Consider the following 24,437-nt stretch of genomic DNA (forward strand, 5'->3'; position numbering starts at 1 on the left):
GGCTGCTGGCTGTAGCCTCATGCAGTATTTAGCATGCAGACATTAGAGTGGTAACCTATTAATCAAAGTGAATGTCGAGCTGTTCCTTTAAGCACCAACACTGTTTTTGAATAGTATCCTACTTTGAGTTAAACGTAAAAGACGAAAGATTTAAGAACACACGCGAATGATCTCTGTGGACAGACTGCACGTTACATCAATAGAAAGTTAATGGTACATGATAAAGAACAATATAATATAAAGTGACAATTTGATCCATAAGAACATTAAAAACATCCTAATGTTGAGCAATATTTTCACAATATATGCAACAGAGGAATTTTCTTGTGAAATGCTTTGTAACTCCAGTGTAACCAGTGCAAGTTTGTGAAGAGTCACGCACTGAGTATTTACTGTACCACAGTCAGAAGCTGCTGCAGGTTTGCCCAGCATGTCTGAGTCATAAGCTCCTGCTGTTTTCAAAAATACATTAAAAACAGCTTGTGGAGACATGCTGCTGCATTGATGAATATAATCCATCACTGTAAATTAGATGACTGAAGACTTTTCCTTTTTACACATTTATAAGAAAACAACTTTATAATAATCATTGCAGTGGTATTTAAAGTACGTCTGTCCTGCAGTAACTTCATGTGAAGACAGATAGTTTTTCAGATTTAGTTTTGCCTCTTTGCTGCTACCACTCTTATGTAAGAGTGTGTCCTGATGGAAAGAAGTGAAAATAGCTCCACTGAATGTGGTAATTAGCAGCGTGGTAAAGCCATGTTTGGTGAAATTACCAAAGTTGTCTCATTTTAAAATGATGGATTATGTTCATCAGTGCGGCTGTATCTCTGGGCTGTTTTAATGGATTTTTGGAAAATCCATTAATATTTTTAACCTTTTTTTAATTTAACGCTGCCAGGCAACTTACCGTGTTGGTCTTTGCAAACAAGAGGTAACCTTGCTACAGTTTGGCACGATTTCGAAAACGTGCCTGTTTGCAATTTATGAAATGTGCAAGTTGGCAAAAATGCAAGCTCTCTGTTTGCAAAATATGTGCTTGCTTTTTTGCTGTGGATGCCAGACTTGTCTGCATATTAACTATTGCAAATAAATGAGAATATACCCCTTATCCATCTATTTCTGATGGTTGTTATAAATACAGCAAATACTTCTATACTGCTAATACTACTGTAACTTTTTGCTCCACGTTGTATCTCTCTGCTTGGATTAATATGATTGATAATAAAAAGAAAACCTAAACTTTTCTAAAAGAAATCCCAGGCAAATTTAGATGATAAATCGACATCCTGTGTGCATTCATAGCTATTTCACTGCTGACACAACCTCGGGGTAGTTTTAATTGACCTAAAAAAAAAGAGGACAAGCTGGATACAGTGCTGGGTTTTGCTTTTCATCCTCTGTTCTAAATCTCAGTCTGATTTTAAATAAGAAGATCTTTAAAGGATCCAGATGAAAGTGCTCAGCTTGACAAAAGTAGTAATTGGGACACCTGCCAACATCATCCAGTACTTGTCATACAGCTCGCCCATTTCATAGCTAAAAAAACAAAACATGTTGTGCTGCTGCTGGGGGCTGTATGTATCTAGATGTCTGCCTTTAAGCTTATTAGTTGACCACAATGAGACCATCAATATCTAAAACTATGAGTTATTAATTTGCACACTTGTGTCAGTGTATATACCTGACTGATTTAGACTGGTTAGGGTGTTTTTGGAGTCTTTATGCATGAAGTGGCCGTTAGTTAGTAGTTTATTTTTCAGTCCAGTCAATATTTCGTACTCATTAACACCCTCTAGGTTCAAATGAATGTGGTTTTCTTGTAGCCAGAGAGAGAAAACTGGTAGTGATGTCTGCCTATGGCCCAGAGACAGTTCTACCATTCAAAACTTATGAATCATGGCTGAAACCGTATGAAATCAATGATGAGGGGTTTGTCAATGTTAAACTGAACTGATGGAACTAAAGTGTGATTCTCTAGAGAGGGCTGTAAGTGGATTAAAGCTGCATTCCACTTCTTATACTGTTACAGTATGTACAGGTTTGATGAGACGTTATGTGATTTGATCTGGACAAAAAAGGGTGTCCGTCTGGATAGTGTGTGTGTAAGTGAGCTCTGGCTGCTGGCTATGTTTGTGTATCAGTACTGTGCCTGAGTGAGTGAGTGTGTGTGTGTGTGTGTCACTTGACAGTTGTGGTGCTTTTCAAGGTTATCAGTGTCTGGAAAGTTTTCTTCCACACAAACTCAAATGTCAACTATCTTCACATCAGGAAGGAGAGATCAGGGAGGCAGAAATGTCTGGGTTCTTAAGATATGCAGGAAAACCCCATAGTTTATAAAACCACTGTATATTATTAGTTTTGCATAAATGTATACAACCATATACAGACTATGAAGTCCAATAAATAAATGACTAATGTAGGCCTACAGTATAAGCTTTTTATAGTGTACAGTACACTATTCTACAATTCATACAACCAGATTGGTGTGTAGCAGAGGGAAATCAACCATCATCCTAATCATCATATTAAATTCAATATATATAGTAAAATGCCACAACCGTTAGGAATAACACTCAAAAGCTCTTGCATAAGTGAAAATATTTGTGTGACAAAAACAGTTACCCTTGACTTTGACTGGTTAGACACATGGCCAGATAAACGCACTTGGGGGCCCCGGTGACACCCTGTACCACCACCACGGTCTCTTTGAGCACTGTGTATGTATTCTGTCACCTTCAAGTAAGCACAAACAGGAGTTAGCCGATAGGCGGTTCCATTTTGGATGCGGTTCGCGGCCATGTTCAAGTTCCGACACAAACAAATCCTGTATCACTCCTCACCCTATTTAGAAAACATTCAGGTAAGATTAGTAGGCTTTGCGTTTTTAGCCGGAGCTGACAGTCACAAAAAATACATGGATAAGAAACAGCAGGAACCGCACGTAAATGACTAATAAAAAAACAACTGGCAACTCAGAGTCTACTTGGAAAATCCTGCTTCAGGAACAGCCCTAGAAGACTTCACACTTTTGGCCTTCGCTGACGTCACTTAGCCGGTTAAAATGGCAAACGCTGGTAGATTATATCAGCTGCAGCTCATTAACTTGAACTACGACTAAAATGAAACGTTTGGCTTTTGACACATCATTTGTGAGTGACAAGAAACACTGTTTAACATCAGTTGATGACCGCAAATGGTCACAGTTTTGTAGTGCAACAACACCAACACAGTGGTGGTAAATTAATGAATGAATAAAGAGTTTATATTCAAGTGTCATACACTCAAAGGTGCCCAACCCACATGTGCTTACAGGACACTATTTACATTTCATACAGAGGCAAGGGAAAAACAGATGCAGGAGAATCTCAAAGTTAAACTCAATAGTTATCCATAGAAATCTCCAATATTGGGAAAAAATACTTTGTGATAATAAGGCTACACCTGTTATTTGAATGTGTCGGACACATTTAATCAACATTACATACACTGTGCTGCTCATTTACAGATCATAGCTACAGGTCGTGAACATTAATTAGGCTGGAAACTGTTTCTGCCTTCTCATTTAACAAAAGCTGATTACAGATCTAAATTAGGAAATGATGCAGGACCTGGTGAAAGTGTGTTTGTTCTGGCTGTGGAAATGTTTTAGCTCTAATGGGAAAACGTATTGTCATGCGTAATGCTGCAGTGCTGACAGTAGTGCTTCATTTCCAGTGAACCTGGAATGTGAAACTAACTGAACTAGTCGATGAGAATGGCTCTTAACAAAACACAGTAAAAATGCATCCTGCTACTCATGGTCCACTGAGCTTATACAATGATTTCTTCCACTTCAATTGTGCCAAGCCAAGTAAGATCTCACTCTGATTCACTTCTTTCAACTCTGAAAAGTGTACTTTACCCCCTCCCATTGGAGCCACAACTGTGATACCTTGGTACAAACACTAGAAACAGCTGAGATGATGGTTGAGACAGTTTGCAGCTGCTGTGTCACACAATTTAGAGGTGCTAGTGTTTCTAAAAATCATGGCACTTCTCTTGAACCTTGTTTGTTGCTTCTTGTTATAAAAAGACTGTTGGTGCTTGTGCTCTTTGCTCTGGCAGAAAAGTAGTCCTCTCTCTCTTTTCTGCTTAAAGCAGATACACTATAGTAATCCCATCACATCTGGTGAGCCGCACACAACGTAAATTACAGTGCGGAGGTGATTGTTATAGTCAGGGCTACCAGTCTGAGAAGTCGTAATCAACCATGGTCCCAGCAAACTCACGAACTCTTCATTTCTCTACATGCCCTTTTCTCTTCTGTTGTTGGTTTTCATTAAAAGTTAAAATGTTGAAACTGAGTGAGAAAGTCCAGAATGCACTTGTTAGGTTTCACCTCTGAATTGCTCTACTTGGTTGAAATAGCTGAGCCTTTGCTGACCGCAAGCAGCAGTGATCAGAGCCTATGACGATAGCACGGTGCGAGTGGTAAAAGTAAAAGGTGTCCTGTGGTGTTTATTGGCTCGAGTTGGAGTTTTTATATTTGCTCAAACTGCAGTAAGTGCCTGTTGTGTGCACCTCTTCATCAGCTCACTGTGGCTATTTCTTGTTTTACCATTACTATGTACAAAATGATTTTGTTTTTTTAAGAAACTTTTCTTGTAATAACAACTCTTTCTTGTTATATCATAAAACTTCCTCGTTATTTCACAAAATCAACATATCTCATTAAAACAAACTTTCCTGTCTGTCTGTCTGTGTTAGCACTGTGATAGGCTGGTGACCTGTCCAGGGTTGTCCCCACTCATGTCCCCCTGGGACAGGCTTCAGCCTGCACAGGATTAACACCAAATGGAAGTTTCTTGTTATAACAACATATCTACTTATCGTGTTTATAACGAGAAAAGTTTGTTCTTAACGAGATGCGTTGGTTTTGTGAAATAACGAGAAAGGTTTGTGAACAAGGTAAAGTTATTATAACTAACAATAAAAGTTTCTTGCAAAAACTGAATAATTTGGTATGAAGTAAATATGTCATAATAAAATTAAAAACATCTTGCAATGTAAAAACAAGATCTCTTGTTATAATTGAGCAAATATCTTTTTGTCATGGTGGCAACAATACGCTGCCGTGGTATGCACAGTTGCTAACATCAGTGACTATTATTCCATCCACTAATTGAGTAATCGCATAAGAAATACTTTAGCTTTATTAAAGAGCAATAGTAAATATGCAAAAGAGATAATTAGACAGGTCTCTTAAAATTAACAACTAATTGGTTTCCTTTTTAGAAAAATCTACATTTTTATTGCTTAAGTTGCATACAATAATATCTGTCAAAACTAAACCCATTTAGTACATTTAAGTGCCGTATTACATGCTGGGTTTTAAAGAAAAACATTTCTGAAATGCAAAACCACCTTTTGCTTTAAAAAAGGTGTATATACTTAAGTTTCAGAACTACAAGTTTCAACCTAACCACAGCTCAGGCATAACGTAAGCCTTTACTGTCTTCTTCGTGGCATTTGTAGGAGACAAAAACGAGTGGACAGGAACTGCGACTATGAATGAAGCTCAGGCTTTCACAAACTGACCACAGCATTTTATTTTCTGTGGTGAATATCTTGAACAAAACCTAGCTAACTTAGGGACATTGAGAATCGGCGAAAATTTCCTTCACTTTCTATCTAAACACACCTTTACAGTGATTGGCTGACAGAAACCTTTAATTGAGAAACAGCAACAGGGTGTGGTATGTTGCTTGATTGTTGATGGATATTGGTGGGAGTTAAAATGATTGGGTTTTATTGGAGCTTTTTCTTTAAAAAAACCCCATCAGCTTTTTGCTCTGCGTGATGGGGTCGATGAACGCTATTTTCTGGTAAATTTGGGACAGTTTTGGTTATTGCACATTAGGGACATTTTTAGGACCTTTTTAAGTGTATAATAAAGAGACCAGGCTTAAGATGTCAAGCTTAATATCTTATTTCATCCATCTTCTTCACTGTTCATGCAATCTGCCTGGTCTCTATCAGTTGGTAATGCAAATAAAATAGCCTCTCCTCAACTCTCCCAACTGCCAGGTCAAACTGCACTCCAATTCACGGAGGACTGAGAGTCTGAACCAAGTTATATTTAGGAGAACTTTCAAACATCAACAAAAACCTCAGCCACAACCTTCTCCTGTCTTTGTGAGTGCAGAAATCTCCACAGCGAGTGTGCCGTGAGTTCTGTCTGTTCCTTAACTCATTCAGCAACCCATGCTGAACCACAAACAAAACCTTTTTAAATAGTTTTATTAGGTGAATGTCCCTGAATTGGCCATGCGGACATCAGGATTGTTAATTGCATTTTTACATTTAATAGTTGATAGTTTAGTTTAGATAGTTAACTATAGTTTAATAGTTACAGGATTTTAATAATAAAAGTTGGGATGTTCTTTGAAAATCTTTTGTGCTTGCGGTTGTTCATAATTGATATCCCTGTCTTGGAATGAATTGCTCATATCAAGTGAGACCTTATGCAATGCGCCTGACTGATGTTGTGATCTCTGTTTGAGTTCGCTCACCTACTGCGTGTGAAGATACCCCCCCCAACTAAACTAATTAACTATACATGTTCACCCTCGGGCACAATTGGTACTTTCACTATCTATAATGTATAAAGACAACTCTATATAAGTGTAGCTCTGATTTTTCCTTCAATATTGTACATAGATTTTCTTCTGCGCTACTGGGATTTGGTAACCTTACAGTGTCACAAACTTCTGTAAATCTGTTAATAGAGGCAACTTGGCAGATTTTTAAATTTTTTCCTTAACACCTTGCCTTAAATTGATTTGGTTGATTTAATTTGGATAGCTGTTGTGAACTTTAGAAAACTTGAAAGGATTTCATTAGCCAAAAGTTATGAAATGTGCATTGGACAGACATAAATTTCCAGCTTTTGGTGTCTGGTTGGAATGAATGTGGTGAAGAGCTTAAGTTGTCTTTCTCTGGACCCTTTCTCCTGTTTAAATGACAAACTTCTCGACAACAGATTACATCAGTTGTCGCTAATTGCTAATGTTAATGGAATAAGTTACCTGCCAAAAGGATGAATGAAACTTTTGGCTGTTGTCTGGTTAATGTGATTTCTGCAAGACGGTGTATGTACTCAGCCACAGATCATTTATGAGGTAAAAGAAGCATCACTCTACTCCACTGGTAGGTATGTTTTTGCATTTCAACGAGGCCAGTGAGTGGCAATTCTTATCCAGTGAAAAAATATAGCTGCTTCATGCGACTTTCAACTGCTAGAATCTCCCAGTTGAAATTTCATTCATATCATATCAATATTTTAAGTTGATCAACTTAATGTGAATTAGGACCTCTAGTAAAGGTGGGGTATGCTATTCTAATACACGTCTTTTTGTCAAATTCAGCGAAAATCTCCTCACGATCCGCGTGCTGTCCGTTCATTGTGTGCGCCGAAAAAGAATCCAGTGTTTGCACTCAGCTCTGGCTCTGTAAATGGGATTCGAACAACGTGGCTCGGACCGGGCCACACAACACTATTCCAGCCATTCCAGCCATGATTTGTGTGTCAGGTTACGTTAAATGACTTGCCCATGGACATTCAGCTTACTTTCCAGTTTGCCAAGGTATGCTGTTGTTGTGATGTCAGCTATAGTAGCAGGAGAGTTGTGAGTATCGCTGTTTGGAGCTGCTGTGCTGGCTCAGGGAAACGTCTCGTCCTCTCTGGCTGTTAGGTCAGAAGGCTACAGCTGTTATTTCAGGTTTATAATTAATAAGGATTTCATGTCTTCTCTGCTCATCTCATTTTCAGGTTTTATGAGATATTGTGATCAAAAATTACACTGCCACTCAAAACTGAAGTGCTTCTGCCTTCTCAGCCAACAAAAAGTGCAGATCTCACTTTTATTTTAGTTTTATTTTAAACTTTTGTTACAAATGTTCTGTGCTAAAGCCAAATGGATTCAATAAGAGATTCAAAACTAGATTCATATTTGATAAAATGATATCAAACCCCAACCCAAGTCCCAGGAATAATACACCAAGACACAACTCATCATTTTTGCTTTTTTTAAAGTTATAAATACAATTTTGAAAAGGCATTTATTATTTCTGTAAATTAAATATACCAACTGTTACAGCGTGTCTGCACAAGAGGCGTTTCAGCTGAAAATGCGTCCACTCTGATCTTACTTTTTTTTTTCTTTCAAAAACAGATCTAATTTTAGAAGATATGATTCATCCACAGATTACAAACAACTGCAGCCTCAAACATGACCATGACTTGAATCAAAGCCTCCCTGACCGTGTCACTAAAACAACAAAAACTGGACATTTTAAGATGCACAAATACAGGATATATTGTAGAGCTGTTATACTGGATTGAATTAGGTTGTCGGTTTCACCCTCACAGTTTGGCTGTAGGGTTTTAATGGAAAAGAGGACACAGTTTGACCACAGTCAGCATGATGAATATGATATGCTGTCACAAAGTTTTAACTCAATTCAGCTTTGAATATATAGCAAATACATGTGCTTCTGCAGTGGCAGTTTGATTTGAATGTTGAATATGTTTTTTTTTCTTTCTGTTGGATTAAAGAATTTCTGACAGACTGCCTAAGGAGAATATGCAACCAGCGTGTGATTGTTTTATGTGCAGGTGTAGCTTTTATCCCCTCTATTGTTTTGAATCTACACAAATGAGATGAGGTTGCAAGACAGCACCATAGTTACTAGAATATGCTTTATGGTCCCACGTGCCTTCACACAGTCACACATGAACAAGCTGGCAGAAGCACAGGACTGATAAATGATAAACCCAAGAGCTGGTACTTTATTTGGGGACATCAGTTCCCACTTCCCACGCATTTTCCCACACTGGATTTCTTACTTGAGGGCCCCATCACTAAATACTTGAAAATATGTAACTATTCCATGATCACCATAGGAATCCACAACACCTTATACTACATTAAAATCAAACAAAAAATGTCATCAAAGTGCTTCCTGTCAATCCAGTCGGGTCTCATTTATGAAGCCAAACAATGTTTTCCTTCAAATGTCATAAATCACACCATTATTGAATTAAACGGTGTCTAGGTTTCAAGCCCGTGGGTGGGCGTTTTCCATGGCAGCGGTGACTAACACCTGAGAGCTGGATTTGCTAGGAGAAGCTCTGTCAACTTCTGTTGCGCTACTAACTGGAGCATATCATACTGTATAGCCTTTGAATGTTGATTAGTCACTTTTTTCAAAAAGTCAAGTTCGAAAAAATTCGACCCAATACGTAATTAATTTGAATTCATTTGAACGCAACCCATATAGCGTAATGCCCCCTCTGTGTAGAACCCACTTCCACACGATGCTTCTCAGATGTACGGAGTCCGGGAGGTGACATGGACATTTTTTTTGACGGTGCACAGTCGCTCGTATATTTTACTAAAGCTTTCTAAAGCACACATGCGCTTTAGCGCTGGCGACATGGCCGTATGCAGGGTTAAAGAATCACAAGGACCAAAAACTGAACTTGCTAGGGGGGCATGCCCCTCTGAAAATGTTTTTGATTTTTCAGATCTAAATATGTACATTTTAAGACGTTTGGAGAGCAAAAATTGGATAACAACAGCTTTAAAACCATGTCAGTGGGAAGTAGCATGAGAATCAGGTTAAATGTTAGAATGAATGATCCACACTACAATCTGGAAATACAGAAGAGGCTAAAATGATCACAAAACATCTGAAAATGAATGTTGACAATATTTAATGAAAGTGTTGAAGTAAAGGGAAATTCACACTACAACTGTGAATTCACATGTACTCATATAGTATATTTATATATTATTGATATAATGTTTCATGCACTTTAGTGACTTGAGAGGTTAATGAGCTTAAGCTATTTTGTGTTAAAGAAAAGGTAAGAATTATGTCTCAGGTAAATACTGTGTAACCGAAAAAGGGTATGCACTCTACAAAAAGAAGCATTTGCTGTTGTTGTACTTTGTACATTGTTTTATTTTTGTAAAAGCTAATTTAGAATAAAGTTCTCGCTGAAGAAACATTACTACTTACTCTCGGGATTAGTTCTCCCCATTTTTCAGGGGCGTATTACCCGGCTCTTACCATATCATTTGTAATAGATTATTCCCTTTTTCATGCAGTCAGCACAAACTTGTACCATATATATTCCGCAATGTTAATGACAATTTACTCAGTAAGTAAACTGAAAATGTACTTTAAAGGAAACCTTGTTTGTTTCCATAGTATTACTATGTTTTTACCATTACCGTAACAGATTCAGATATTCCATTGTCCATGCGGTTAAAATGAACTTGTAGTGGCTGTGGATGAGCGGGGAGGTGACTGCTGGAAGTCAAAGACGTCGTATTTAAGTTTATGTTCTGCTTGTTCAACAGTTGTTTGATAAATTGTTATTACACACATGGAGAGAGGATCTGAATTGCTATTTTTATTCTCAATTCTTATCATTTTGGCACTGGTGATTTTCCTTTGGCGCTGACTAAAACCTCTTTGGGGGCGGCAAAAATACCGCTATGCAGGAAAAATCCTATCCTATCCTATCCTGGGCACAGTGGTCAGTACCTGCTCTTCCTCTCTCATCTCCATCACCCTCTTTCTTTTTCTCTCAGTCTCGAATAAAAAGGGACAGCCCTAATGTTAACGGTCTAGTAACATTTAGGAGGAGCTAATGGCAGAAATGGAATATGATATTTATAAATATGCTTTAATTAGTGTAGAATTACCTGAAAATAAGAATCGTTGAGTATCTCCTACACGCTTGGAAGGGGAGGATGATGCAAGTGGTATTCAAATGGTTGGGCAATTTGTACATACTTGGAAAGTGGAAGCTAGTTAGCCTAGCTCCCTAACTTTAGCCCTGATTCCAACTAGATGTTACTTTTTGTTCATATTATTCCAACACCTGCTGAGTTATCGGAAGCTCACCCACACTCTTTCTAGCTGTCACTCTTTCATGGGTCCAGTTGTGGTGATGACAAATGACCAAACTGTCAAAACTCACAGCAATGAGTAGTCCTGTGGCCTCAGCACTCACGTGTGTTATGTTGTGATTCAAATCACGACACAGAATATCGTAGAGAGTGTTCCAATCACAGTTGGGACCAAGCGGCAACCTCCGGGGCTGAAAAATGAAGCCAACGTGGAAGTGCCAAAAACTGCAGTTCCTCTAATGGCCACCAGAGGCTAGCTCCAAAAGCGAGTCAATCCCCATTAACCCCCATGTTAAAATGGCCAACTTTACAGCAGAAATGTTTACAGCCTGGTACAAAAAACGGTTTTGGTCTCTATAGCTAATTTCCCCGTTCATGACAACTGTGAGGGTGGTGAATTTTAAAATAACTCACCCGTTGAAATTATATTAAGGACATGGCCGCTTTGAGTGACAGGTGGGTGCCCATATCAGGTGGTTTGCCGCTAGGTGGTTTCATCAACAGGCTTCATTCGACCTGCCTCAGCTCCACCTCTTTGCCCATTTTTGGATTAGCCCGAGTCAGGGACTGCCAAGATGGCGACGGCTGGAGCCACCGGAGCCGCCCACTTTGAGCTTCATAACAGCTCTTCAGAAACCTATGGGTGACTTCACCCACTTTCTTCTTCTTAGTAATGACAATTTTGACCAAATAAGACAAAGCAAACACCAATGTTATACTGTATGTACTGATTTCTTAGCAAAAATGAATTTTAATGAAGTTCAGTTTTGAGAAGGTTGATTTTCTTGTTTTCTTGCAATCTTATTGAGTTACTGAAAAGTTTGTCAGTTTGTTAGAAAGTGTTCTTGTTTTTGACATGAAGTTCACAAATAAACTAGTTTCACATTCTCTTTGTTGCTCTTGATTCAAAATGTCAGTAGCCAAATACAGGAACAAAAGATCTTTTGTGTATGAAAGATCTTTTATGCATTCAACCTTTTCAACAGAATTATGTAAAGTTTATGGCCTTGCAAGTGTTTATGTATGTATGTATGAATGTCATATGACTTTTTTACTGGTGACAAGACCGAAGACAAGAAATAATAACAGCTACGTAAGAGAGTTACCTAAGAGCTTAGGCAGTGACGCAGTAAAAAGTAATGGGAGGTGAAACTGATTTCTTCTGTTATTACAGGCATTCAGTGAGATGGACGTACACTGCATTTATGCGCCATCAGACTTTTAGACTTGATTTTTGTCCCCTCAATGTAGCACTGTGCTGCCCAGCAGCCAAATTTCCACAAAGCCCTGACCAGAAGTCTTAATTTATACTATCTTCTTTGGCAGGAAAAGAGCAATACTTTCATTCCAAAGTCTCTTAAAAGAGAATTGGTTGACCTCACTCACATACTGATTGTCACCCTTTTCACCCACTCTGACCCCTCAAGAGTACATCATCTATGAAAAGGTCACGTTTCTGCTATTCTGCTGAAATCTAGACATTTCCTGCAAAACAATGGCAGGGCAACAAACCACTAACATTTTGTGTTTTTTGTGCTTCTTTTACGGATCGCTATCTTTTAGAGTTGTCTTCTAAACATTTAGTCTTAATTTTACAATAGATCTGGAAAGTCCAGGCAGTCGCACAATTATTCAAAGCACAAGAACTGTCATGTTTTCAATCATTGTGATAATTCCCCTTGTCTTATGAAGTAATATATCATTATTATTATTTATTATATTTCCTGTCCCTGGGCTTTTTTTTTTCCAAATTATCATGTAAAAAGAATCTCCAAGGCCCACACTCTCATTGAAGATGCCTGTCCACAAATAATCTTAAAATAAACACCTCTGGATAACTTTGACATAAATGCCAAAAATGTAATTGTAATGTTGTAAAACAACTTTCATTGTTCACTTCTACATATGATAAAAATTATCCTTGTGAGATGAGGGTGCTTTCTTTTGATGTGTAATATTGCAATAGTGATGTTCAAGCCTTTATCTAGGACTTTTCATCATGGATCATTAGCACTTTTCTCAGCAGTGCTTTAATGTCTTGAAACAGCATAAAAATGCTTGGTGTGACACATTGATAAAAGGGTTAAAATGGTAAGGTACTCGACACAGTGCACTACTTATTATCAACAGTGTCGTAGGAGGCATTTGATAATACTTATGCCAAAAGGGAAACCTAGAGAGTACAATCTGCCACAGTATCAAATAAAAGAGGGGATGGACACAATAACGGAAACACAACAGAAACATGTTGCAATAAATCAAGATTTTGTGAAACTTATAATGTTCATGTGAAACTGTGTCAAAAACATGCTGATTCAGGTCTATAGTAATGTTTGAGGCCACTGCTTGTGGTGATGTATTGGACTCCATTATATTTGTGTTCATTTTGTCCAATCCTTGCATATTAGGTCGTTTCTTTAATTCACAGTCAAGTCGCTTCAGTTAAAATGGCAATTGTTTTTCCATCAAACGTGGGCTGTTGTCCTTTCATTTGTTTATATGTCAGATCATCCATCAATCTTATTGACTCTTGTAGCTGGATTTTGATGAAGCTTGGGAAAATAATGTAACTCGCCACTTCAATACAGCATTTTCAAACATGGACCAATACAACAGGGGAGGGGTTTGTGGAGGGGACTTCATTGTTTGTCTATCTGATACCTTATACATCACAGATTGCATCAGGACAAAGCTCGAGGGAATTATGCATCTCACTGCTGTGTTCAGCCATTTTCAAAATGATATAGATTGGAGCAGCTACTGTTAGAGGTTAGAACTTGAGAGTGTGTGAAAAGTACTCAGGAAGTGAGCAAAGAAGTAAAAAAGGATTGCTAAAAGGAATGAACAAATGGCTGAAACATTGTTTGTCAAGCTAAGTTAACCTTAAAAAGTCAACACTTCACTCAGATCTCACCATTGCAGGTTCAGGAATATGGTCAATGGTGGACTCATTGACTCAAATTGGGGTAGTTGAGCTCTGATCGGGGTGTCAGACAAAAAAGGGTTAGGAACCACTGAACTTGCTGAATACTTGCTGAAATGTGACCAACAGCATTGAAGAACTTGAAAAAACTCCATTTGTCATTCACTTAATCTCTAGACAAAAATGTTCAGGCTATTTCTAATTCATTTGAGCTCCTCTGGGGATTGGTGGTTTGACTTTAGGTGTTTGCAGATAGTGACTGAGTAGTGAGAGATCAGAGAATAATCGTGAAATTTTGAATGGTGGGATTTAACGGCACTGTGTTATGTTTACAGGTATTTGTGGAATCTTCACCTGCTCCAAGATCGTCACAGTGTAAAGTGTGCTATCTGTCCCGTGTTCTTTTATCTGATTGGCTGTTGTCCTCATTTCTGTCTTCAAAGTTTCCTGAACTTGTGTGTATCCCTTTTTTGTAGGTAAAGATATGAAATTCAAAGCATGCAATCCTTTTTTCCATTACACAAAGGTTCACACATTCACAACGTCAAGCAAAACCAATTAACCCAAAACTAGACAAGTAGAATGGGGTACACAAATGACACATTGAGAAAAGAGGATTAAAATGTTCATTGTGTACATAATTGCTCTGCTTGGCAAAATGTCAATGCTCTTCTCAATTCCAACAGACAAAATCTGGAATTGCTTTGCTGTACAATGAGGAGACCAACAATACCTATGATGTGTGCCTGAAATTGACCAAAGAGGTATTAACCATACAGAAGCTGGATGTGGTTTGCACAAGTGGAAGCGAATCCCAAGTAAATGTAAGTGCGCCCGAGGGCTCGAGACTTGCATTGTAATTCATGCCGCATAACTCCAGAATACTGTTTCAATGTTCACAATATCTTTTTGCCAATAAGAAACTCCCACTTTCTAAAGCACAGAACTGTTGTACTGCGAAGACAGGCGGCTGGCGGTCTGGGCTTAAGCATCAAAGTAAGCAGATAAGTTTTGATTATGGAGAGACTAAAGTGGAAATGAAAAGGCTTTGGGTTGCAGAGATGACTGTTTGTGTGAGAAAGCAGTTTTGGCAGCAAATTTCACCACCGAAACTCAACAATGTTTATTTTCATCTTTCTCTCCTTCTTTTCAGGGAGGTGCAGAGCACAACGTGCCTGTGGTTATTTCAAAGATTTTCAAAGATCAAGTAGGTAAGAATGTATTTTATTTCACTACTGCAATGTGGATTTGGAAAGGATTTTCAACGTAAATGTCATTAATCAACGTAAATGTCATTCATCAAGTTGATTATAGAAATGTTAATGAAATTAGAAAGAAACACTGGATATTTTACAGGTGATGTAAGTTAAGTTCACAATGAAATTCTGAGTATTTTGAGAGCATCATTAATTAAGAACTGTAGTCTTTTATTTCTCCTAAAGTAGCTTTAAGGTTGGAAAAAACAACTTTTTTCACATGACATTATCTCATATATGTGAATTGAGTGAAATATGTGCATCATTTTATGCATTATTCCCCAGAGGTATTTGGCATCTTTGGAAACTTTTGTAATCTTCAATAGAGTTTTAAAATTTAGTTCTGAGGGTTTAAACAATGTTTAACTCCACAGCATGGGTTTGCAATGACTGGCCCAGTGAGGTGTAAAACAAACAAGACACATTGTGTAACTAAGTCACCTTTTTAGAGGTGTTGCTAACTGTTTCCAGTCTTTATGCTAAGCTAGGCTAAACATGTCCTGACTCCAGCTCCATGACATGAGATTGGTATTGATCCTCTCTTCTAATTCTCAGAAAAAAAGCAAATAACCTTTTTTTTTTTTTTCACTAAGTAAAAATGAGCTGACACTAAGTAGACACTAAGTAAAAATGAGCTGTTTTGCAGGATGTAAAACACAAGAAAAGGGAAAGAAAAGTTGTGTACAGAACATTTCCTGAGCCTGACTCCAGATGACCGAAAGGAGAAACACTGTGAAGAGTAATGTGGCCATGCTATAAGCTAGATGGAAGCGAAAATGCTTAAATTATGTTTGTCAGTTAAATTTGTAAGAACTGATGACCTCTCAGTGTCCTGTTAGGATGCAATATCAGAGTGACATGGGAGTGAATCACTTCTCTGTAATTTGTCTTTTTTGCGCACATCCCTCTTAATACCTTTTTGAATAAGAGAGAATCATGTCTTCATATCCCCGGGGACGTTAAGAGTCCTTTTCACAGAGCTTTACAAATCTTTTCACAACAGAGCTTTCATTGTTTCCTCCCGTGCCGCTGCAAATGAGTTTATAGCCTGATTAGTTTCAAATTTCATGCTTTCCTGTGTTTTTTTCCCCCTGAACTGTAGGATGTTGCCAGCGATTAGTCAGACAGAGACACTGATTGCTATTTCCACCGCATTACCATGTATGAAATGAGCAATTATTTTCTAATGTTTTCATTAACCTCTGACACTTGACAATTGACGCCTGCAGCCGATCAGACGGGGAAGCTATTCGTCGGGGACGCTGTGTTGCAGGTTGGTACATCAGTTCGTGACTTATTTGCTTCGAGGTTGATTCGGGTCACTACCAAGAGTGGCAACTTGTTGCATCTTAATTTCAGCCCTCTTCTGTTTCCACAATTTCATTTAGGATATACCCTAGTCTTTTAATGTCTCTATGGTCATTTGATGAGTTCATATTGTGGTCAAATATATTCTTATTGAATCACAACATACAATTTTAATTTAACTAAACACATACCGCATTGTCAGATTCTATGGTAGATTAGTCACCAACAAATAATAATTTCTGTTCATTAGAATAATCATCAAAACCCAAAAGTGTCTAGTATTTAATAATGATACTCATTTAATCTTTAAAAAAAGTTCATTTGAATCTGTCTGGCAGGTTTATTGGATGTGCTTTTTATCTAGAATATCAAGTAGATTCATTGGACGGCCAAGCAATATTAACATTCATATTGGAAGTTATTATGAATTATATTATGAATTGAATTGCTATTGCTTCCACCTTTGGATCACCACTGTTTCATATTTATTTGCAATGACTTATTTGAATTGTCAGAGTGCAGAATATTGCATCTGTTTAAATACTTTAAGCCATGGCAGGAGAGGCAGCAAATCAGGGATGGGTTTAGGAACTTTTTATTCTAATATGAAATAATATCAATAAATTGCTGCTGTAGCCTACAGCCATGGACATATTATGAAACAATGGGCCCCTGGACACAGACATATAAAAGCCACATCCAACCTTCCTACATAGACACAAAACAACATTATTTTGCATCTCTTTGTAGTCATTTTTGCGTCACTTTATGGTTGTTTCGTGTCTCTTTGTGCTGTGGTTGTTTTGTGTCTCTTTGTAGTTGTTTTGTGTCTCTTTGTGGTCGGTTTGTGTCTCTTTGTGGTTGTTTTTACGTTACTTTATGGTTGGTTTGTGTCTCTTTGTGGTTGTTTTTACGTTACTTTATGGTTGTTTTGTGTCTCTTTGTGGTCGGTTTGCGTCTCTTTGTGGTCGTGTTTTTGTTTGTGGTTGTTTTTACGTTACTTTATGGTCGTTTTGCGTCTCTTTGTGGTTGTTTTGTGTCTCTTTGTGGTCGTCTTTTCCAACAAGAAATGTTAAGTCACATCATACAGAGGATCGGTTCAGGAGCCCTGGGCCTGCACTCAGTAGGCCCATTTAGTAACCCATCCATGATATTGACAAGCCAACTGCACACTTTGTCCACTATGTATTTACTTGTGCTTTTCCACTCTCTGTTGGTTTCTTTAGGTCAATGGCATAAATGTAGAGCCTTGTACTCACGAGGAAGTTGTGAGTATACTTGTAATTAACTGTTGTAAAAAGCCTATTGCTCCTCTCTTGGGTAAATATTTTCTTTATTCTCTGCCACCAGCCCCCATCTCCCACACAAACACACACAAGCACACACTCTTTCCATGTCTGTCATCTCTGTCTCGTGCAGCCCCAAACAGCTGTTCACTATATTCATCTCTAGAGCGTCAAAACACATAATGAGCAGTTTCTCTGAAAGAACAAAATCCAGAGCTTTTAATGGCAGGCTGTCGCACTCGCAGCACTGACAGACGCTCAGGCTAAGGAAATAAGGGATACCACACAATGTTTGAGAGGATAGTAAGGGATCTGATAGCAGATGTGCATTTAGGGAATAAGGGTAAGGTACAAGTGACCTTGCATGTTAGATGACACGGTGAAGTAGCTCATTTGCACTTTTATTTTCTCTCTTTTCCAAGATGCATGGAAGATAGAAAGATTTAATATTTTATCCTTTAAACCTAACCTTACTTGAATAACTTTTGAAACTATGACTTGACATCTTTGGGGACATATTTTATATCACTTAGACATCAGATAATCAGACATTCAGAGCGTAATTACTTTATGGTGTCAGCTGTCACTATGCTGCCGCTTGCCATGAGAGAAACGCCGGCCTTCAAGTTCTTCCTTTGATGATTTAAGCGAAGCCACTTCTGTCAGGCTGTAACGTATGATTACATATTCTTCACTCATCTCCTGTTATATTTTGTTTGTTCAGGCTGTGTACAGCTTGACACAAATGTGGCTTGTTTCATTTATACGAGATTAAAATGTATCTCGTTGCATCGCTCACAGTCTCTCGCTATCTATCTCAATCTCCATCTCTCTCTCCCTCTCTTGCTGCTGTCAGGTTCACCTCTTGCGCACTGCAGGAGATGAGGTCACCATCACTGTTCGGTACCTGCGAGAAGTTCCATCATTTCTAAAACTGCCTCTAGGTAAGAGTCCTGTAGTTTGGATGCCATGCAAGCTCACAATAAACTCTATTTCACTGAGGATTTTTAGCAATAAAGGAATAAACCACATTTATGGGAGATTGTCTTTTTGCCCACTTTGACGCTTTAAAGGAGTTCAATAGATAAGCATTTATTTCAAAGTAATAAATTGTTATGCTCAGTGGCCTGAGGCAAGCAGTAATGTCAGAAACACCCAGAGCTGCAGTGCCCTGCTTCTGTAGTTACCTTCAGCAGCTTGAAGAGATGCTAAAATCATCCATGTGGAGCCGGTAAAAGGTGAGAAATGAGGTATGCAGGTGAGAGAGGGGAAAAAACGAGAACTTGAAGCAGTTCTAAAGACAAAAAGCAAATTGTAAATTTTTGACTTTTTATGGAGTGCTGTTTTAAAGTAAGTGGGAGTAACTGGAGTGATAAAATACTGCACCCTGGAGGTGGTTGCTCAGCTGAAATAGCTTCAGAAATCACATCTGAGGTTATCATATTTTTTATAATAAAGTTGTTTAATAAAAAACTACTTTTTAGAACACAAATATCATTCTTCATGTTGTGGATAGTGATTGTAAATACACTACATTGGTAGCACTTCAAGTGTCCCGTTGCCACGGTTGCACTGCACTAGTGCCGCAGCATAGCATTTGTTACAGTATAATGTTAGTAGGGGCGCTCAGCTTCCACAGCTTTCCACATGTACACCCGCTGCTACGCTGTGGCTTGGGATGTGATGTCACATCACACTGCATTGCGATTGTACAGTACACTTCACTGCAGATTTTAAATGTTAAGTGAACGACCAAAAGAGCAGGTATCATGTTGGAGAAAACTGTATGTAGCCACACAGTTCCACATCGTGCTGCTTTTACCACAGTGTTGCAGATTAGCCAATTATTTACTCTGAAAGCGTGGTTTCAGATCTTGTATTTGTTTATAAGCTTTTCATGACTAAATATGCAACAATTAAAGTTAAAGATTGGGGGGGAAAAAAACATATGCCTGGTTATTATTTATGTATTATGAGTTTAACAGTCAAACATATGTACGTACGATTCAATTGCAGTCGATTAATTGATTGACAGAAAATCGATTAAAAGTCATTTTTCATTTGATGGTTCTAGCTTCTCAAATGTAATAAATTGCTGCTTTTCCTTGTCTTAATATTATAGTAACCTGATTTTTTTTTTTTTTTTTGGGTTTTGGACTGTTGGTTGGACAAAACAAGACGCAATGACATTAGCTTGGGTACAAGGAAATTGAGATGGGCATTTTTTATGGTTTTCTGATGTTTTATATGCAGAATGATTAATTGAAAATATGATCACCAGATTAATCAATTATTAAAGTAATCGTTAGTTAGCAGCCCTATTTGATTGACAGTGGCCTTCCAACATAAGCAAACAACATAAGTCATCAGATTTGAATTCAAATATTGCCAAATTCTGATTGGTGCTCAGAAGTACATGATTACCTTTTTCTAACTGAGCCCAACTTTGGCAGAAAAAGTGCTCGTGTAGAACCCCACTGCTCATAGCAAGAAGCTGATTGAGAAATAGGATTTCAGGGCCTTCAAGTGTGTACAGTGTGATCTCATCTTTTCACAGGTATGTTCGACCAACATTAACATTTTTTGACAAAAAACTCTTTTCTCAACTTACTAGCTTTTTCCAGAGCTTTCAACCACATCTCAGTGTTTTCCTCGGCGGATAGAGTTTGCGCAGGGCTATCTCTATGACAACTGAGCAAAATCCCTCTAGTGAGGAAGACAATAAAATGCGGGTGACAATTTCAGAAAAAGCTAGTAAGTGGACCTTAGATTAAGATGTTTTTTGGCAAGTTTGAGAACTATCTTTGACATGCTTGATGTTAAGGAAATATTTTGAAATTCGCTTGTTCGTGTTCTTGCTGAAAGTTGTCTGAATGCTAAATATGAAGCTATCCTCAGGAGTCTGTTAGCTTAGCTTAGTATAAAGACTGAAAGCAGGGGAACAGCTAGCCTGGCTCTGTCCAAGGGTAACAGAACCTGCCTAGTCTGGCAAATAACTCCTGAAACTTGTCATTTTTGCACTTTGGTTTTTGGATGGAATAAACAACCGAGATATAACGTGTTAATTAGGGAACTTTAGAGGTGCTGGTAGTTGGATTTTTAACCTTTGTACAGAGCCAGGGTAGCTGTTTCTCCCTGCTTCAAGTCTGTATGCTAAGCTAAGCTAACTGTACCCTGGTTTCATATCAAACAAACAGATATGAGATTGTCAATCTTCTCATCTAACTCTCAGCAAGAAAAAAGCAAAGAAGCATATTTCACAAAAAGTCAAACTCTTCCTTTAAACTCTTAGTTAACGTAGCCAACATAAATGTGATCAGGAGCATCATGCAGCAGCTGGGAACTTGGCATTATATCTGGGGCTTCATCTGTTCAGTCGTGAGTTAGATACAAACGTCCAGACTGCTAAGCCACCAATAATTGTTGTTTTTTTTGAATTAGCTGTAAGCAAAAAGTGCATGAACACCATGTAATACAAATGATTTCCGTCACTACCAGCAAACATAATGATCACTTTGTCCAATTTACCAAATTATGAAGAGCACACAGATGTAGAAAAATAATTAATATTAATAGATGGCATGAATATTTATAACTCAGTTGATAAACCACCACATTTTCACAAATTCAAACTGAGAGCTGTGAGGAATCCAGCCTTCGTATCTTGTGGGTAAGTTAAAATTCAGAGGAAGGCGTCAGTGCAGAGATGCTCAGGTTTTGCTGTAGGGCGTTTGGCCGGTGAATCATGTTTTCTTGCCTGAAAATGAAAAGGTTCAAGTCTTATTCTCTCTTTTGCACAAATGACAAGCAGTAGAGGCCAGGAGCTGTTTGCCACACTTTACTGAGTGTGACCGAATCAGAATGCAGGTCCTCGAAAGTTAATATCATATCAAAGAGCAGCATTTGTCTCTCTTGGCTGCTGTCCGCGATCTACACTTTCACGGCTTAAAGTCAGGGCAGCAGAATGACGTCAGTAATTAACCTTAAAATGTAATGCTCTGAACTTGGACCATGGTGTTTTGAGGTTTGGGGCAACTCTTAACTTATTTTCTTTGTTTCTGAAGGAATGAAATAACAGACATGACATGAAGTTGGACTAAATGTTTAACAGTGATTCTTCAGAAGCCTTTTTGTAAAGAACATGAATCATTCTCCTTTCTTTCTCAGGTTCTCCTGGGCCATCCACTGATCACAGCCGAGTATCTTCTCCACTCTTTGACAGTGGCTTACATTTAAATGGAAACGGAAACAACACAGTAAGAAAGATCTATTTGATATTGCATGTATAAAATTGATCGGACTGTGTTTGATTGTGTCTCCCAATCAGTACCTAGATCTTTTTAGTTTTCACAAGTGACTGATGTTTTCAAATTTAATTTCAACACACCAAGCTAAAGCTATCAAGAGTTACATGCTCAGTATTTAAGCTGGTAAAGGTCTAAAACAATATAGGAAATGTGCACAATTTACAGTATAAGAATATCTTGACATACTAGTTCACTTTTACTTTTTGAAAAATAGCTGGAACTTTAGACATTACCTACAGTATGCTGAGTTCACAACAAAGATATTTAGCTTGTAATTTTATACAGTAGATGTCCAGTCTATACTGGTGGTGCATTAAGCCCCTTAGAAAACAGTGAAAACAGTGTTGGGCAATCCTTAGTAACGTGTTAGAGAAATATGATACATTTTTCAGTAATGAGTAGTGTAAGGGATTACATTTTGAAATTGTATTCAAGTACAGTACTTACATTACAGTTATTTATCTCAGTAACACAGAAACAGTTGGATGAAGTTGAATTTGTGAGTGAATTCAGTAGGCAGTCTTGTTTGTGATGTATTAACTTGGTATTGGAGGTGGAGGGAAGTGGCTAGCCTCGAATTGCACCTCCCAGTAATGCTATAGTTTAATAATTTACCTGTTGTGTCTTGTTAGCTTGCTAGCTAACCATTTGTCAGCTTACATTCAGGAGACACAGTTTTTTTTTTTTTTTTTTTGAGTGTTGGAGGATGTGTGAAACCTGCGGCTTCACCGTGAGGATAGTGCAGCTAGCTTAGCCCTAGTCACCGGGGATAGCTGTTGATGGTCAATGAGTAATTCTAAACTGTAGGCTGGCTGTTTGTTAAACCACAATGTTTCGTTTTCTATTTCTACATTTTTAAATACAGAATATGTGACATTGGAAGGGTTGGGTGGCATGTTTGTCAGAGTTGTGGTGAGTAACGAAAGTAATGTAACAGGTAAAATATCTAATTAGTTTTGGTGTTGAGTAATTTGTAAAGTAATGTAGTTGATTTTTCAGTGAGAAATATGTAATTAGTAACTGATTATATTTTTTGGTAACTTACCATGATGGACAAAGGACCTTTTAAGGTCAGAAAACATGACCCCCTCTTAGTGTGCATGCTCCAACGTGGATGCTGCCTGTTGCCATTGCTCCGTCTCGTCGTCTTCCAACTTTTAGCTTTCCTTTTTCTTCAAACTTGAGTAAACTTTTGTGTAGTCTAATTTAAACTACGCTCTCTATGAAAAAGAGAGTAGAAAGTGTTTTGTTTTTGTATTTTCGCGGTCAAACTTCTTCTCCTGCTACTCGGTCAGGGCACCGCTGCAGAACAGCTGTTTGGCCGCATTGTTTACACCAGGGAACAGCTGATCACGCTGAAGCCTAGCGGCATGGCGCCCGGGACAACCGATGTCCCCACTGAGATCTGGAGGAGGAGACACAGAGGATGCAGAGGTGGAACGAAGCGGCGAGGGAAGAGAGAGGGGTCCAAACAAAAGAGACTTAAGAACAAGAGATTTAAGCCTTCTGTGTCTGCCTTCTCTCATCATGGGCAACGTGAGATCACTGGCGAATAAAATGGACGCGCTAACAGCGTTAGCCCGGAGTCAGAGTTCTGTGAGTGTAGTTTTATGTGCTTCTCAGAGACATGGCTACACCAGGATATCCCGGATCATAATGTTTCCATCGACAGCTTTCAGACTGTTTGGGGCGACAGGGATCACACCAGGAGTGGTAAGCGGAAAGGCAGTGGGCTTGCTGTGCTGGTCAACAATGTGTAACCCTGGTCACGTTACTATCAAGCAGAGTATCTGTAGCCTGGACATTGAACTGTTAGCTGTAGGACTCCGGCCATATTATCTGCCACGTGAATTTTCACATGCCATTGTTGTGGCTGTTTACATCCCCCCCCTCTGCTAACCCGGCATCGGCGTGCAACGCCATTCACACCGCCATAGCACAACTACAGACTCAACACCCGAGTGCACTCATATTAATCTCGGGTGACTTCAGCCATGTCAGTGTTTCAACAACACCCAGTATGTGAGTTGTCCTACTAGAGAGGAGAGGACACTGGACCTGCTGTATGCTAACATTAAGGATGCATACAGCTCTTCCCCCCTCCCCCCTCTGGGTAAGTCAGACCACAACCTGGTTTACCTTAAACCCTGCTATGTGCCTCTGGTTAAAAGGCAGCCCGCGATCACATGGACAGTGAGGAGATGGTCAGTGGAGGCCTTTGAGACACTGCAGGAATGTTTTGAGGTGACAAGCTGGGATGCACTCTGTGAGCCTCATGGAGAGGACATTGACAGGCTCACTGAGTGCATTAATGGCTACATTAACTTCTGTGTGGACTGCAATGTCCCAACCAAGATGGTCCATTGTTATCCAAATAACAAACTGTG

General features: G+C 38.6%; 1 protein-coding gene across 3 annotated transcripts in view; it reads left to right on the top strand.

The window, feature by feature from the left end:
• sntg2 (syntrophin, gamma 2) overlaps positions 1-24,437 on the top strand; it is a 73,735-nt gene that overhangs the window by 5,153 nt on the left and 44,145 nt on the right. For 2 of the 3 annotated variants that reach the window (XR_006374611.1, XM_044167107.1), the window contains exons 2-8: positions 14,580-14,717; positions 14,833-14,889; positions 15,047-15,104; positions 16,379-16,422; positions 17,684-17,725; positions 18,600-18,687; positions 21,911-21,999. Coding sequence is in view for 2 of the 3 variants with exons in the window: in XM_044167107.1 (XP_044023042.1) it covers positions 14,580-14,717; positions 14,833-14,889; positions 15,047-15,104; positions 16,379-16,422; positions 17,684-17,725; positions 18,600-18,687; positions 21,911-21,999 (516 nt within the window). In the remaining variant the exon portion in view is untranslated. The remainder of the gene's footprint in view (positions 1-14,579; positions 14,718-14,832; positions 14,890-15,046; positions 15,105-16,378; positions 16,423-17,683; positions 17,726-18,599; positions 18,688-21,910; positions 22,000-24,437) is intronic. The other variant, XM_044167108.1, reaches the window with a different exon arrangement.

The sequence above is a fragment of the Siniperca chuatsi genome, linkage group LG15 (assembly GCF_020085105.1).
Source record: "Siniperca chuatsi isolate FFG_IHB_CAS linkage group LG15, ASM2008510v1, whole genome shotgun sequence".
NCBI classification, from domain to species: domain Eukaryota; kingdom Metazoa; phylum Chordata; class Actinopteri; order Centrarchiformes; family Sinipercidae; genus Siniperca; species Siniperca chuatsi.